We start from the raw sequence: 16157 nt of genomic DNA, 5'->3' as shown, positions 1-16157 counted from the left end.
AAACTGAGGCTCGCCTAGGAATTATAAAAATGTTACAGAAGATTTCCACTTCATCACAGACACTGTGCAGTGTCCCAACAAAGAGAACTGTGGGCAATGGGGAGGGGACTTCTGGGCGCCCAGCACCCCTAACAGAGAGACCCCTAGGTGATTGGGGGGGATCCCTAGGTGCCCAGAACCCCTAACAGAGAGATCCCTGGGCGACAGTGCCTGGTGCCCCAACAAACAGTCTATCACAGGTGTCTCAAACACAGAGCCCCGCCCCCACCCCACCTCTTCCCTGCCCCCATTCCAACTTCTTCCCCAAAATCCCCGCCCCAGCTCTGCTCCCTCCCTGCTCCTATTCCAACTCCTTCCCCAAATCCCTGCCCCTGCCCTGCCTCTTCTCCGCCTCCTCCACTGAGCACACCATGTCACCGCTCCTCCCTCCTCCCCCCCGGAAAGTCCTAAGTGCAGCCAAGGAAGCGCTGAGAGGTAGGAGGAGGAGCAGGGACACAACACACTTGGGGGGAAGTGAGGAGGAGGGGGACAAGAGTGGAGATTAGCTGCCGGTGAAGTTGGTGCCTATGGAGGGCCGCAGGAAATAACATGTGGCCCGGCTTTTGGTCAGTCTTCTTCGGCCTGGTCATCTCATCCTTTGAGAGGCTCATCCAGACAGCAAGCTGTATCTGACTCTTGGCTGAAACCAGGCTTTTCTTTGGCAATGAAGAAGCAGAGCTCTGCTTTCTTTCCTGATCAGCCCAGCACTGAGCTGGGACTTCTTTTAACTCCATACCTGACATCTGTTGCAAGTGTAATGACACAAGGCCAGTTGGGTCCAGAGGCCTTCATTAACCCTCTCCTTGCCAGCATGGAGCCTGTATGCCCTATAACAGAAATATAATATTTTTGTTTTATTTTCACAGTTGGTGTGATATTGAGAATGGAACTATTCCTGTTCCAATTGGTCAACGTTTTAGAAAAAATCTGGAGAAGTATAAAAAGATGCATTTGGAATTGATTCAGTACCAAAGTAATATTAAAGAAGAACCTACAGCAGAAGAAGCTGTTGAATGTTGGAAAAAATACTATGAACTAGTAATGCTATGTGGATTGCTGAAAATATGGGAGGATCTTCGCCTCAGGTAACCTCTATAGCAGTGGTTCTCAAACTTATTTGACAGAGTCCCCTTTCTTTGTATCTGTAGTCATTTACGGCCCCTGCCACACAAGTGCATATACCTCTGGCCAGGTGTCCAGCTCTGAAGGCAGCATTGTGCTAGCAGCAGTGCAAAAGTAAGAGTGGCAGTGTGAAAAGTGCTATTTGTCAATACCACTTTTAACAGCAGACTTAGCTCCCAATTGCCACCCTTACTTCTGCACTGCTGCCGTCCCGGGACTGACAGCTAGAGCCCTGCAGTCGCCTCCAAGTGAAGGGTTGGTGGCGGTGAGGGGAGAGGAGAGCCCAGACTACATCCTGGTGAGGGATTGGTGGGTGAGGAGAGCCCTGGGATGATGGGCCTCCGGCTGTCCTCTTTATTCCCTCCCCTGGCCTCCTGGTTGTGCATGGCCCTGCTGCCCAAGCCCCAGATGCTCGGGGCTGACAGCTGGAACTCTTTAAAAAAAAATGCATACAGCTTCCGCCTCCCGTGACACATTCCCAGGTGTGCCCCATAGTTTGATAACCACTGTTCTATAGTTACTAGTTCATACTTGGGGCCCTACAACAAAATTCATTCTTAAACATCATAATTTGTTGCTTGTCCTTTCTCAATGTTAATAGAAGTTAACTAGCACTGTAATTAATTATAAACTGTGAATTTAAAAACTTCCTGCCAGTGGTTCAGACTGATATTCTCCCTAGTGGAATTATTATATTAAGATAACCAACTGATTGCTACTTATTATCCAGTGGAACTATTAAATCACTAAAATTTAGAAAATCTCTGTCCTTCCATTTTTCTTTAGTTTATCAGCATACTTGAGTCCTTATCCAGATGCTGTCTGAACTGCAGTATTTCACTGTATGAAAATATGTACTGTAAATCCATATTATATTAAAAACCCTACGTTAAAACAAGGTTGCAAAGTCAAGCATTCAGAAATTGTTAAATGCCAGTTAAGAGTTGCCCACAGGCATTCTTAATTCAGGTCCTAGTGTGCATATGCTCTGACAGTCTTTAATTATGTTATCACTTTTTTCCCCCTCAGTGCACAGGATAGATGGTTCACTATTCACTATTTCTTTCTATCCTCATCATTATTTATTGCGCACTGTACTCAGTGCAGAATTTGAACAGAATTAATTTGCTCATGGTGTTTTCTGTATTTTTCTCGTTGAGGTATCTTAGTTCTTTATGAACATTAATTAATTAATCTTCAACAGCCCCTGAGAGGCAAGATATCCCCAGTTTTCAGATAGAGAACTGAGGTACAAAGCTTACATTCAAAATTGTTAGAAGTGTAAGTTAATTTTAGGTGCTGAATTTGAGAAGCCTGAAGTTTGGTTTTTAGAGGACTTATTTTATAGCACTTTATATGTTGAAAGTACAGTGCCCATTGACTTCAGTTGCAGTTGTGTGCACTCAGCACTTAACGCAAATGAACCCACATGTATCTCAAACCAGGTTCCTAGAAAATGAGGAATGCACATTAGTGACCACCTGTAAAAAGTTTTCTTTAAGTGACTTACATAGCATCAGATAGGAACTCTGTGGCAGTGTCAGGGATAGAGTTCAATTTCCATGTTTCAGCTGCCCTAATGATAGTTCTCTGCTTCATTCACTACATATCTTCCAACTTCTGCAACAAATGAGGCAGCAGTCCTACAACAGTTTCACTCAGTACACAACCTTGATTCATTCCTCCAGCACAGTTTGTCCTGTGAACTTAATGAGGCAGGAGTTCTGTAGGGAAAAAATATACATGAACACATAATTAAACTCTTATCATAACATATGCACAAGGAAGCTGAATTAAGACTGCACAGGAAAACTTAATTTTAACATTTTCTAACTTCTGAGTGCTTGACTTTGCAACATTACTGTTAGTTTAATGTCTTATGCAGTAAGTCTTTTTTTTTTTAAACTTAAATTTCAAATACAAATTCCATTACACCTCTACCCCGATATAACGCAACCCGATATAACACGAATTCGGATATGACATGGTAAAGCAGCTCTCTAGGGGGGGTGGGGCTGCACACTCCAGCAGATCAGAGCAAGTTTGATATAACGCGGTTTCACCTATAACACGGTAAGATTTTTTGGGTTCCAGGGACAGCACTGTACCGGGGTAGAGGTGTATTTGGGAACAGATTTACTCCCCACATAGGTCAGCAGCGTATTTGGGAAATTTTGGTTCACGGCACAGCTCTCTACCACTTAAACTGCCTTCTCTTGCTATCAGCTGTGTTAGTTCATCTTCCGTATGGGACTGCCACTAGATGGGAACTGGAGAGACATACTTTCAGTGGGTTTCACAACGATTTCCTAGATAGCAAAGTAATGTTGGGACTTGGGAATAATGGGTTTAGTTCCAGGTTCTGCTGGGGAGTGTGGTCTAGTGGCTCCAGACACTTCTGCTCCTGTTTTTCTTCCTTTCCCCCAACAAGCCTGTCTTTGTCCTCTTCTGTTTCTGTCCTGCCTCTTCCCCTCCCTCCCACCCTCCATGCCTTCTAATCCTCCTCCTTGCCCTGCATCTCTTGCAGATTTAAATTCTCTTTGCTTTGTAAAATGGAAGTGATTTATTATACTGAGGGAGGAAAGAATATGAAACATAGATAAGTTGAAGAGTCCCCTTTCTAACCATAACCACAGTTTAAGATGTGCCTATATTTTAAGAAATGTCAGGGTCTTTTTGGTAGGTTTTTGTCTGGACACTCCATATGCATTTTTCATTGGAGATTGGTATAGTAAAGGAATGATGTTGTATCAAAAGATAGAGTCAAACTGGTGATCTAGGCTAGAAGCTGCTTTTTGAAAATAGCCTTAAAATATTTTTTTGCCTACCTGTACTGGTCACTCAGACAATCTTTTTGGATGGATTATATTGGGAACAATGTTTAAATAGAGTTCAATGTTTGTTTTCAAACATGAGTCAAAGCCCAGAACCCTAAAGCCAAATTCACGAAATATATTAATTTATAGGATTCTGGAAATGGCAGCAAAGTGGAAGGTGACTTGTCTGAACGAATTTGGAAATACCAAATGTGCTGCTTTTGCATATCTGGCATTTAACACTGAAAGTTTTGTGATGCTGGAGATGTTTGTTATGTTTGTCATGGATGAAGATGTTTAAGTGCATATATCTGTTAAAATCTAATAAATTCAGCATAAAACTTCGTAAAGTCAAACAATTTTACATACCATCAGAAATACTTTGTATAAAACTAATTGTAGTACATAGATTTTGGTCTAAATTACAGAGCTCATGGACCTCTGACCCCAAGGATACTGAGGCGTAGGAGAGGACACAGAGATGATGGGAAAGCTGTAACTCATATTGTAGCTAAAACAATGACAGCAGAAATGGTGAGGAAGACTTCGATTATGTTTTATATGAGTCAGAAGGATTAAGTGTGCTAAACAAACCAAGGCCAAATGACCTAGGGGATATTAGTACATAGCTGTCTTGAAGGAGATTGTTATTCAGAATTGACTTCTAAACTTTTACATCCTGATCTAACTGAAGTGGTCGCATAGAATCCTCTCAGTCCATGGGATGAGAGAATATACATTCTTCTTCGAGTGATTGCTCATATCCATTCCAGTTAGGTGTGCGCACGCTCGGAAGATTTTTACCCTAGCAACTCTGGTGGGTTGGCAGGTCGCCCCCTGGAGTGGTGCTTCCATGGCGCTGGATATATACCCTCTGCCGACCCGACCGCTCCTCAGTTCCTTCTTACCGCCCATGTCGGTCGTTGAAACAGTGGAGCGCGGCTTAGCTGTCCTCCACTTCCCTAGCTTCTCCTTGTTCATTTGATCTCTTGTTGTATATAGTTGACTTAGTCTATAGTGTAATTAGTTTTATAGTTATTAGTTACTGTATATAGTTTAGCGGAGCTTGGGCATTAGCCCTTCCCCGCACCCAGTGCCGGGGCCCATGCCCGTTTCACCGTGGTTAAACCGTGCTTGGCCTGTATAAAGCCGATGCCCACAAGCGATCCCCACAACTCTTGCCTAAAGTGCCTTGGGAAATCGCACATCTCCGACAAGTGCTGCATTTGCAAGGCCTTTAAGCCGTGGACTGAAAAGGAGAGGGACTTTCGCTTAAAGACTCTCCTGATGGAGGCAGCCCTGAACCCTCCATCCTCGGCACCGAGCACTGACAGTGCTCCTCCGGCACCAGACCGCACCGGCTCCGCCAAGACACCTCGGCACCGGCCTTCTCCGGCGCAGGGACCTGATCGCAGGATCTCAGCTTCCTCCACTCCTTCGATGCAGACTCGTTCGGATCGCCCGGCACCTACTCCTGCTGCGGCACCGATGACTGTGGTACCATCGACTCCGGTCCCGTGAGGGCCGTCGAGTCCGGTCCTTGACAGCTCCCCGGCGAGACCTGTGGTCAAGCTTACGGTCCCCTCCACACCGGAGACATTCTCCTCCGCCAGGGACCTTATTGCAATGATTGAGTCTGCCCTGCCTCAACCCCCGGCACTGCCGGTGCGAGTTCTGCATTCCAGAGGCAAGCCAACCACTATGAGACCTCCTTCACTGAAATCGATGAGCCGGCAACGATCTCAATCCAGGTCCCGGCATCGTTCGCGGTCTCATGGATGATCTCGGTCTAGACGCCGCTTGCAGTCCCAGCACCGCTCACTTAGGCGGTACCGGTCGTACTCGCGGCACAGATCCACCTCTCGTCCTGCCCAATACTCCCAGTACCGCTCCGGCTCTAGGCACCGAGACTCTCGCAGCCGGTCCCGCCGCAGACATTCGAGATCCAGGTCGACCTCCCGGCACCGCGCTGGTTGCAGGTCCCGGTCTCGGTCTTGGCACCGGTATGATTCCTGGTATTGATCCCCGGCACCGCGGAAATCTCCAGCGACGGGAGCGAAGGACTCATACCAGCCTTGTTCGGCTCCTCCATGGCCGTCCCGACACCCGTCCGTGTCTTCCCAGGCGGATAGTGCATACGCCCCAGACACCAACGTGCCTGCTGCGTTATTCCATGAGCCCCAGCCTCAAGATCATGGACCGCAGCAGTGGGGTTTCTGGACGCCTTGGGCGTACCATCAGGCCCAAGGCCCTCACCCAGGTCCATCACACTCGACCACCTCAGAACACAGGGTGCCGGAGGCCACAATCACCCGTTCTCCTCCTCCTATGGAGGAAGGGTTGACCCAGCCTCAAGACTCCAAGCTCCCCAGGGAGACAGACACGATCCACCAGGCGGAGCCCTCATCAGACTTGCTTGTTCCAGGTCTCTCCTCTTCATCCTCCCCTGATGAGGCTGTAGCTGGAACCTCATCTATCGGCCCGCCACCAATTGACCTTAGGGCTCACCAGGACCTCCTCAGGCGTGTTGCACAAAATATGAACTTCCAGGCTGAGGAGGTCCCGGAGGTGCAGGACCCAGTGGTAGACATTTTGTCATCGGATGCCCCCACTAGAGTGGCTCTTCCCTTCATTAAGACCATACAAGCCAATGCCACTACGATCTGGCAGTCTCCAGCCTCTCTCCCACCTGCTGCGCGAGGTGTAGAGCGTAAATACATGGTGCTCTCCAAGGGTTATGAATACCTCTATGTCCACCCTCCTCCCTGCTCTCTCATTGTCCAGTCAGTTAACGAGAGGGAGCGCCACGGCCAGCAGGCTCCAGCCCCTAAATCAAAGGATGCGAGGCGCATGGACTTGCTAGGGCGAAAAGTCTATTCCATGGGGGCTCTCCAACTCCGCGTGTCCAATCAGCAAGCCCTCCTTAGCCGCTATAGTTACAACACCTGGGCAGCAGCGGACAAATTTAAGGAGTTGCTTATGCAGGACGCACGTCAGGAGTTCTCGGCGATCCTCGATGAAGGAAAGAAGGTGGAAAGAACCTCCCTCCAGGCTTCCCTGGACGCAGCGGACTCAGCCGCCAGGACTCTGGCCTCTGGCGTGACTATGCGCCGTATCTCATGGCTGCAGGTCTCCGGCCTCCCCCCGGAGCTCCAACACACTATCCAGGACCTTCCATTTGAGGGCCAAGGGCTGTTCTCAGATAAAAGTGACCCTAGGCTGCAGAGCCTAAAAGACAACAGGGCTCATTAGGAATGCATGTGCCAGTAACTCAGCGCAGGCCCTTCCGGCCCCAACCGCACCGCCCTTACCCTCAGCCCCGACAAAGGCAAGACTTCACCAGATGGCGAGGCAGAACCGGTTGCTGCAGGCAACCAAGGGAGCCAGAACCTAAGCTCCTCCAAGCCTTCCTCAGGGCCAAAACCCTCCTTTTGAAGGTGCTCCCGAGGGCGTTGTACCAGTTTCTTTAAAGGATCCGTCCCCTCCTTTTTCCAACCGTCTTTCTTTTTTCCTCCCTGTGTGGTCCCAGCTAACATCAGATAGTTGGGTCTTACGCATGTTGGAACTTGGATACCACCTCCAATTTATTTCAAACCCCCCCCCTTCCACCTCCCTCCCTTGTCCCTCTTCAGGGACCCTTCTCACAAGCAACTCCTTCTACAGGAGGTGCAAACGCTCCTTGCCAACGGAGCCATAGAGGAGGTACCGGAGCACGAGCGGGGCAAGGGGTTTTACTCCCGCTACTTCCTAATCCCCAAGGCAAAGGGGGGTCTCAGATCTATCCTTGATCTGCGGGAACTCAACAGATATATGGTAAAGTTGAAGTTCCGTATGGTATCCCTGGGGACCATTATCCCATCCCTGGGGACTGGTATGCCGCCCTGGACATGCAAGATGCCTATTTCCACATAGCCATCTTCCCGCCTCACAGGAGGTTCCTCCGATTCGTGGCCAACCGCCAACATTTTCAGTTTGCGGTCCTACCGTTTGGCCTCTCTACAGCCCCAAGAGTATTCACCAAATGTATGGCTGTAGTCGCCGCCCACCTTCGCCGCAGTCGGATACATGTCTTTCCGTATCTAGACGACTGGCTCATCCGCAGGACCTCCGAGGCGAGAGTCCTCAGTCACGTCCGCATTGTCAAGGACTTTTCCTACATCTAGGTCTAATGATCAGTGTGGAAAAAATCGACTCTGATCCCTACTTAGAGGATAGAATTTATTGGCACCACCCTGGACTCCACTCTCGCCAAAGCCTGTCTACCACTGTCACGGTTCCAGACTATGGCAGCCATCATCTGGAGACTGCGAGCGGCACCGTTGACTTCGGTGCGCACTTGCCTCGCTCTCCTGGGCCACATGGCAGCCTGTACGTTCATAATGAACTACGCCAGACTGCGCCTCCGACCCCTCCAGTCGTGGCTCAACTCACAATACCGTCCAGCCAGGGATCCTATGGACGTGGTTGTCACCATTCCCCCAACGGTCCTAGACTCCTTTGAATGGTGGCTGGATCCCTCCATGGTGTGTGCAGGGCTCCCGTTCCATCCACCCCAGACCTTGGCGTCCCTGACAACGGACGCATAATCCCTGGGTTGGGGGGGCTCACCTCGGGCGCCTACGCACACAGGGCCTTTGGTCATCTCAAGAGCTGACCCTCCACATCAACGTCCGGGAGCGGAGAGTGGTCCGCCTCACTTGCCAGACGTTCCAGCAGCACTTACAGGGCCGCTGTGTCAGTATTCACCGACAACACAACAGCTATGCACTATATAAACAAGCAGGGTGGCACGAGATTGTCACACCTGTGTCAAGAGACCTTACGACTCTGGGACTTCTGCATAGCCCACTCCATACACCTCATCGCGTCCTTTCTCCCGGGAGTTCAGAATACGCTGGCGGATCGCCTCAGCAGATCCTTCCTTTCCCACGAATGGTCCCTTCGCACGGACGTTGCTCTTTCGCTCTTCCGGAGGTGGGGGTTTCCCTGGATAGACCTCTTTGCGTCCCACGGGAACAGGAAATGCCAGACGTTCTGCTCCTTTCAAGGCCTCTCACGGGTTTCAGTGGCGGACGCCTTCCTTGTACCGTGGATGACGCACCTGCTCTATGCCTTTCCACCATTTCCGCTCATCCACAGGGTCCTACTAAAAGTATGCAGGGACAAAGCCTGCTTGATCATGATAGCTCTGGCGTGGCCTCGGCAGCACTGGTACACCATGTTGCTAGACTTATCCATAGCCGACCCTGTCACACTGCCTCTTCACCTGGACCTGATCACCCAGGACCATGGCAAACTGCGTCACCCAGACCTTCAGTCCCTCCACCTCATGGCATGGCTCCTGCGTGGCTGACCCAGTCTGAGCTGCATTGCTCTACCCCAGTGCAACAGGTGCTCCTGGGTAGCAGGAAGCCTTCCACTAGAGCGACGTATTTGGCCAAGTGGAGGCGTTTCGCGTGCTGGTGCGTGGAGCAGAACTTCCTTCCCACCGAGGTCTCCATCTCCAACATTTTGGATTACCTCTGGTCCCTTAAACAGGGCCTAGCAGTATCGTCCCTGAGGGTCCATTTGGCAGCCATCTCTACCTTCCACCCAGGGGAGAATGGCCGCTCGGTTTTCTCACACCCAATGGTGTCTAGATTCCTTAAGGACCTAGAACGCCTCTACCCCCAGGTACGCCGCCCTGCCCCTACATGGGACCTTAACCTGGTTCTTGCCAGACTCATGTCCGCCCCTTTTGAGCCATTAGCAGCTTGCTCCCTTCTCTACCTCTCATGGAAAACCGTTTTCCTGGTGGCCATCACATCAGCGAGACGAGTCTCGGAGCTTCGAGCCCTCATAGTAGATCCCCCATATACTGTGTTCCACAGGGACAAAGTTCAGCTGCGACCACATCCGGCCTTTCTCCCCAAAGTGATATCGGCCTTCCATGTTAACCAGTAGATCTTCCTACCTGTCTTCTTTCCAAAGCCCCATTCGTCTTGTAGGGAGCAGCAGCTACCTTCCTGGACGTCCGTAGAGCGCTCGCTTTTTATATCGAGCGAACTAAGCCATTTCCCAGAACTCTCCAACTCTTTGTCGCGGTGGCTGAGCGTATCAAGGGCCTACCCGTCTCCTCGCAGCGGATTTCCTCCTGGGTAACATCGTGCATCCGCACCTGTTACGACTTGGCTCACGTCCCCTCAGGCCACGTGACTGCGCACTCTACCAGGGCTCGGGCCTCATCGGCTGCTTTCCTCGCTCACGTACCCATTCCTGAAATTTCTCGTGCAGTGACTTGGTCCTCGATCCACACTTTTGCCTCCCACTATGCCCTGGTTCAGCAGTCCAGGGATGATGCAGCCTTCGGCTCTGCAGTGTTACACTCTGCGACATCTCATTTCGACCCAACCGCCTAGGTAAGGCTTGGGAATCACCTAACTGGAATGGATATGAGCAATCACTCAAAGAAGAAAAGACGGTTACTCACCTTTGTAACTGTTGTTCTTCGAGATGTGTTGCTCATATCCATTTCAAACCCGCCCTCCTTCCCCACTGTCAGAGTAGCCGGCAAGAAGGAACTGAGGAGCGGTCGGGTCGGCAAGGGGTATATATCCAGCACCATGGCGGCGCCACTCCAGGGGGCGACCTGCTGACCCACCGGAGTTGCTAGGGTAAAAAATCTTCCAATGAGCGCGCACACTTAACTGGAATGGATATGAGCAACACATCTTGAACAACAGTTACAAAGGTGAGTAACCGTCTTTTTCTAATAGGCAATCCATTAGTCTGAAATGAACTATTGGTTGTTGTCAAAACTCCCCATATGTAAGCCTAGTAACTGCACAACAAGCTCTGTTTATTTTACCTCTCTTTGCAGAAACAACTTGTCATCATTCCACTGCAGAGCACTTGGGGAAAACCTTGGCTACTGTGGCTTGCTGGCATCCCTTTCCCCACACTTCCACATTTTCTCTCTCCTTCTCCCTCCAGCAGACCATAGAGCCTATTAGATGAGCTGACAGAAGTAGATGATGTGCAGCAGGGTGTACATGGGGATGTACACCTCTTTTCTAGCTTGGAGGGCAGTAGCTCCACTTTGCCATGGCCAGCAATAGTCCTAGAAAAGGGTATCTCTTACCAGTTAGTGATAGGCTGTCACAGGCTCATACGTTAAGAGACTGTTCTGGGTGTTTTGGAGATGAGGTGTCCATTATTACTTATTGCTCTAGGGACCAGTGGACACCACAGCCATGAAAAAAGGTCATGAAGCTAGATGCTCTGTCTCCACAAGAGGGAACTTCATCTGTGTTTGAATTAGCTAGAAGCCTTCTACCTATGAAAGTAACTCTTGCTGCTTTATCCAGTCTTACCACCCCAAATTCTTGCAGGCTGGCATCATTTAATTCTGTTCCTCTCAGATGGTTCTTTGTCCCACTCATTCCCCCCACCCCCCTGGTGTTTGTTCATCCAGAAATTCTGCCTTAATGAGATATTTGTCCCTTGAATCTGTCCGTCTTGGCTTTTCCATTGCCTCCTTTTGTTCCACCATAGCTAAGAGATATACTTGGCCTCATCTCCAGGTGTGGACACCACTCCAGAACTGAACTGAGCAAGATACCATTCAGTGGTCTAAAACTCTGAAGTTCTGGATAACAGTAGTAAAAGAAGTTGCATATCTGAATAAGCTTCCTATGCCTCTGGAGAATTAGGAAAGAATTACAGGGGAAGTTATTTTTTAAAAATACTTCTTGTTCATTCAGGGGAAAAGAATACTTCTCAGGATCTTCATGAGTTTCTGGAGGTAGACAAAGCTTCTCTAGCCCTTGCCTTCAGTAAGTAAATGAAGACAGACCTGCTCAGACCCCTTTCCCTCTGGAACCTTCATAGGGTGAGCTTAACAGCACAGAGCCTCCAGGTGAATGATGCTTTGATTCCCTTTGGTGGAGTTCCAGGTGCCTTGTGCTGTTCTGTGTCCCAGGTATGCTCCCATCCCCTAAGTGGACATTCGTTAAGCACCTGTGCGGTCTAGAAGGCATATGAAAAGACCCTTGCAGACAATCTTTGGGATTACCCACTATCTGAGGGAATCCAATACCTGGCTTGGGACCAGTACCTGATCCTGTATATGTTCCAGCGAATGGGTCCATACTTTGAGGAGAAACACCTGGAGACACTGGTGAAATGGGATCTTGTCCATGGGATGACTTATGTACACAAAACTGATACTCTGTGCCGAGGGCTCCCCCACAGGCTCCAGAGGAGATCACAGCCCACAAGACATAGCACAGTTCCCCAGTGATGACGATGAGGAGATGCAGGGACAATACCTCCTATCTCCACGTCACTCCTCACCTAAGGTCCACTGACCAACGTGGAGACACATGGGTCCAAGACACCAGATGAACCAACCATGGTGTGGACCCCCATGGATGTACTCTCCTATGGCTTTCCCAATGCAATGGGCAATTTGAGAACCATGGAGCTCAAAAAAGGGTCAGCTTTCTAGACTGTCCACAGTGCATAGATGTGAACTGTGCTCTAACCCAGCATCTCCCACACCACAACCCTTGGAGACACAGGAAGGGGGAGAGGACACAGAGATGGGCACAGACCATGACATCTTCTGTACACAATTCACCTTCTTCCCCAGATGAGGCGATTATGCTCCCACTGCCAGCCTCGGCAGATGACTTTAAATAGTTTCAAGAGCTGTTCAAGGGTCATGCAAAGCCACGACATCCCGCTGGAGGAGGTAAAGAAACTAGCACAAGCTGGTACAAATACTGCAACCTGCATCTATCTCCAAAATTGTCAGTGCCATCAATGAGGCCATCTTGGATCCGGCAGAGACAGTCTGGCACACATCTGCTTCTATTCTGCCCGCGTGCAAAAAAGCAGATAGAAAATATTACGTACCATCCAAGGGGGCAAACTTTCTGTTTGCGCACCCACCTCCCAACTCCCTAGTTGTCGAGGCTGTAAATCACCGTAATGAACAGCCACAATTCAAGATTACAGTCCATGACAAAACACAGAAGACTTGGCTTGTTTGGATGCAAAGAATATTCCTCCTGCACCCTTCAGTTTCAAGTGGCCAATTATTGAGCCCTACTGGCCAAATACAACTACAACAACTATAGGAAACTTGCCCAGTTCACATCTGAACTCCCAGAGGAAAAACAGATGCAATTCCAGGCCATTGTCACTGAGGGCCAGCTCATATCCAGAACAGTCCTTCAGGCGGCATTGGACACAATTGACACAGCAGCCTGAACAACGGCCACAGCTGTAGTAACACGCTGAGCCTCATGGCTTCAGCCCTCAGGGACATCAAAAGAACTCCAGACAAAAGCAGAGAACTTACCTTTCGACCAGGAATAACTCTTCTCTCAGAAGTCAGACGAGGTGCTTCATTCAGTGAAGGTCTCTTGGGCCACGGTCTGCACCTTGGAGATTTACACCAACCCTGCAAAGAGAAGAAGGAGATACCAAGCATATTAGAGACTTAGAGACTCCTTAAACAACAGACAACAACAGCGACCATATGATAATGCCAGCATCAATGGTAGGATGAGAACACTTCCAATACAGGGTACTGCCATTTGCCCTATCCATGGCACCAAGAGTCTTCTCCAAAACTCTAGCGGTGGTAGCGGCACATCCACACAAACAGAGAATAATGATTTTCCTGTACCTGGACAATTTGCCTTATCAAAGGCCCAACTCTGAGAGACACAATGGACGCAGTCCACTATCACACTATTCTGGGAGCTCGTTCTACAAATAAACAAACCAAAATTATCCATAGACCTGGTACAACAACTAGACTTTACTAGGGCACACCTTGATGCTATAAAAGCCAACGCGTCATTAACCCTTACCAGATTCACGAACCTCATCTCAGAGGTACAAGTCAGTCCTCAAGTTCAGGCTCGCACTGTCCTACAATTACTAGGAGACATGACGGCCATGACATCCATGGTACGACATGCAAAATTACATATGCAATGCCTACGAGGTTGGCTGCACACAGTATACATACCAAGCAAACACAACCTACACAAACAAAATGTCCAGAACACATTACAATGGTGGACAACTCCACAAAATGTCTGTATGGGTATTCCTTTCCAACAGGAACTCCTGACAACAATTATCACCACAGATGCCTCACTGATATGCTGAGGTGCTCACATGTAGTCAACACACCCTACAGGCCAAATGGTCTCTGGGAGAGATTTAACTGCACATCAATTTGTTAGAGCTATGAGCAGTCCGCAATGCCTGCAGACATTTCCTACCTCATATATGGAACAAATCCATTCAAATTATGACCGACAATATCGCCTGCGTGTTCTACCTCAACAGGCAAGGAGTTGCTTGCTCACATTCTCTGTGCACAGAAGCCATGAGACTTTTGGTGCATACAACATAAACATCTCAACGTGTTACCTGCCAGGCTGTCAGAATGCAACAACAGACATGCTCAGCAGGTACTTCTCTCAGGATCACGAATGGGAGATGAACGGAGAGCTCCTGAGTTCAGCCATTAAACAGTGGGGCGCTCCCACCATCTATCTGTTCGCATCCCCAATTAATCACAAATGTATGATGTTCTGTTCAAGATCAGGACTGGGACTACAGTCACTAGGGGATGCCTTCCTCATCAAATGGGAGATACAACTCATGTATGCGTTTTCACTGATACCAATGATATACAAGATACAAGCAGACAAGGACAAGATTTATCCTTACAGTTCTGACATGGCCCAGAGAGGGGTATCCTTCCTTACCTGTTACACTTGGCAATATACACCCCGCGAGTTCTCCCTCACTGGCCGGATCTGCTGACTCAACACAATGGTCGCACTCTCCATGGGAACCTGGAGATACTCCATTTACAGGCCTGGCTCCTGAATGGTTCCACTGTGACGAAATAATCTGCTCAGAACAGGTTAAACACGTGTTATTAAACAGCAGGAAACGGACTATGAGAAAAACCTGCCTTCAAAAATGGAGGTCTTGGCCTGGTGTCAAGGAAGACACTTGACAATGATTCAGCACCACTAGCATCTATCTTATAATACCTATTGGAGCTGAAAAGCACTGGCTTAACAATGAGCTCCATCAGAGTCCATCTTGCGGCCGTTTCAGCATTCCACTGAGAGATCGAACTTTGACATTCGCACACCCAACTACAAAACGCTTCCTCAACGGTTTCATAAATGTTTACCCAGATGTTCAACGACCTATGCCAACATTGGACCTCAACCTGGTACTGAAATGTCTCACCAGACCACCATTCGAATCATTAGCCACCAGTTCATTACTCTACTTATCGATGAAATTAGCCTTCCTGGTCACCCTTACCTCGACCAGAAGGATGAGCAAGATTGGAGGATCTGCCATGAGCGCCCCTTACGCAACATTCTTCAAGGACAAGATCACGTTAAGTCCGCAACCTAAATTCTTACCAAAAGTAACTTCAGCATTTCACATGAACCAATCTATTCACCTACAGACATTGTACTCTAAGCCTCATGGTACTCCAACAGAAGCCACCCTACACACAGGACCGGCGCTAGGGGTTTGAGCGCCCTAGATGGACGGCAATTTCGCCGCCCCGCGCGCTGGTCCCGCGGCTCTGGTGGAGCTGCCGCAGTGGTGCCTCTGGAGGGTCCAGTGCTCCGCGGCTTCGGTGGAGCTGCCGCAGTGGTGCCTGCGGGCGGTCCACTGGAGCCGCGTGAGCAGCCGACCGTCCGCAGGCATGACTGCAGCAGCTCCACCGGAGCCGCGGACCAGCAGACCCTCCGCAGGCATCACTGCAGTAGCTCCACCGGACAAAACGGCACCCACCAATTATTCTGGCGCTCTAGGCGATTGCCTAGGCTGCCTAAATGGTAGCGCCGGCCCTGCCTACACACTCTAGACATTGGAAGGGTGCTAGTGTTCTACCTTGAAAGAACCAAACCCTTCAGGAAATCCCCTAGACTTTTCATCTTTACTACTGAGTGCTTGAAAGGAGACTTTATATCTACTCAGAGATTATCCAAATGGATTTCCACATGCATTCAAACATGCTACCATATCTGGAATACAGAACCACTGGAGCACATTAGAGCACATTCTATTAGGTCCATTTCATCTTCAGTAGCATTCCTTAATAATGTTCCAATACTAGAGCTCTGTAAGGCAGCC

General features: G+C 49.2%; 1 protein-coding gene and 1 long non-coding RNA gene across 2 annotated transcripts in view; one reads left to right on the top strand and one right to left on the bottom strand.

The window, feature by feature from the left end:
* The window catches only part of SHCBP1L (SHC binding and spindle associated 1 like), a 52301-nt gene that overhangs the window by 19340 nt on the left and 16804 nt on the right, over positions 1 to 16157 (top strand). Inside the window, exons 5-6 of the mRNA XM_030573694.1 lie at positions 906 to 1124; positions 4406 to 4511. Coding sequence (XP_030429554.1) covers positions 906 to 1124; positions 4406 to 4511 — 325 coding nt within the window. The remainder of the gene's footprint in view (positions 1 to 905; positions 1125 to 4405; positions 4512 to 16157) is intronic.
* On the bottom strand, positions 431 to 11081 carry LOC115656660. Its single transcript, XR_004001714.1, has 3 exons — positions 10825 to 11081; positions 2672 to 2885; positions 431 to 866 (listed from the first exon to the last, which is right to left on the bottom strand). It is a non-coding gene; the product is annotated as an uncharacterized LOC115656660 (long non-coding RNA).

This window comes from Gopherus evgoodei, chromosome 8 (assembly GCF_007399415.2).
Source record: "Gopherus evgoodei ecotype Sinaloan lineage chromosome 8, rGopEvg1_v1.p, whole genome shotgun sequence".
In the NCBI taxonomy this organism is placed as follows: domain Eukaryota; kingdom Metazoa; phylum Chordata; order Testudines; family Testudinidae; genus Gopherus; species Gopherus evgoodei.
The sequence above is the reverse complement of the archived record's forward strand: the minus strand, read 5'-3'. Positions and strand labels throughout refer to the sequence as shown.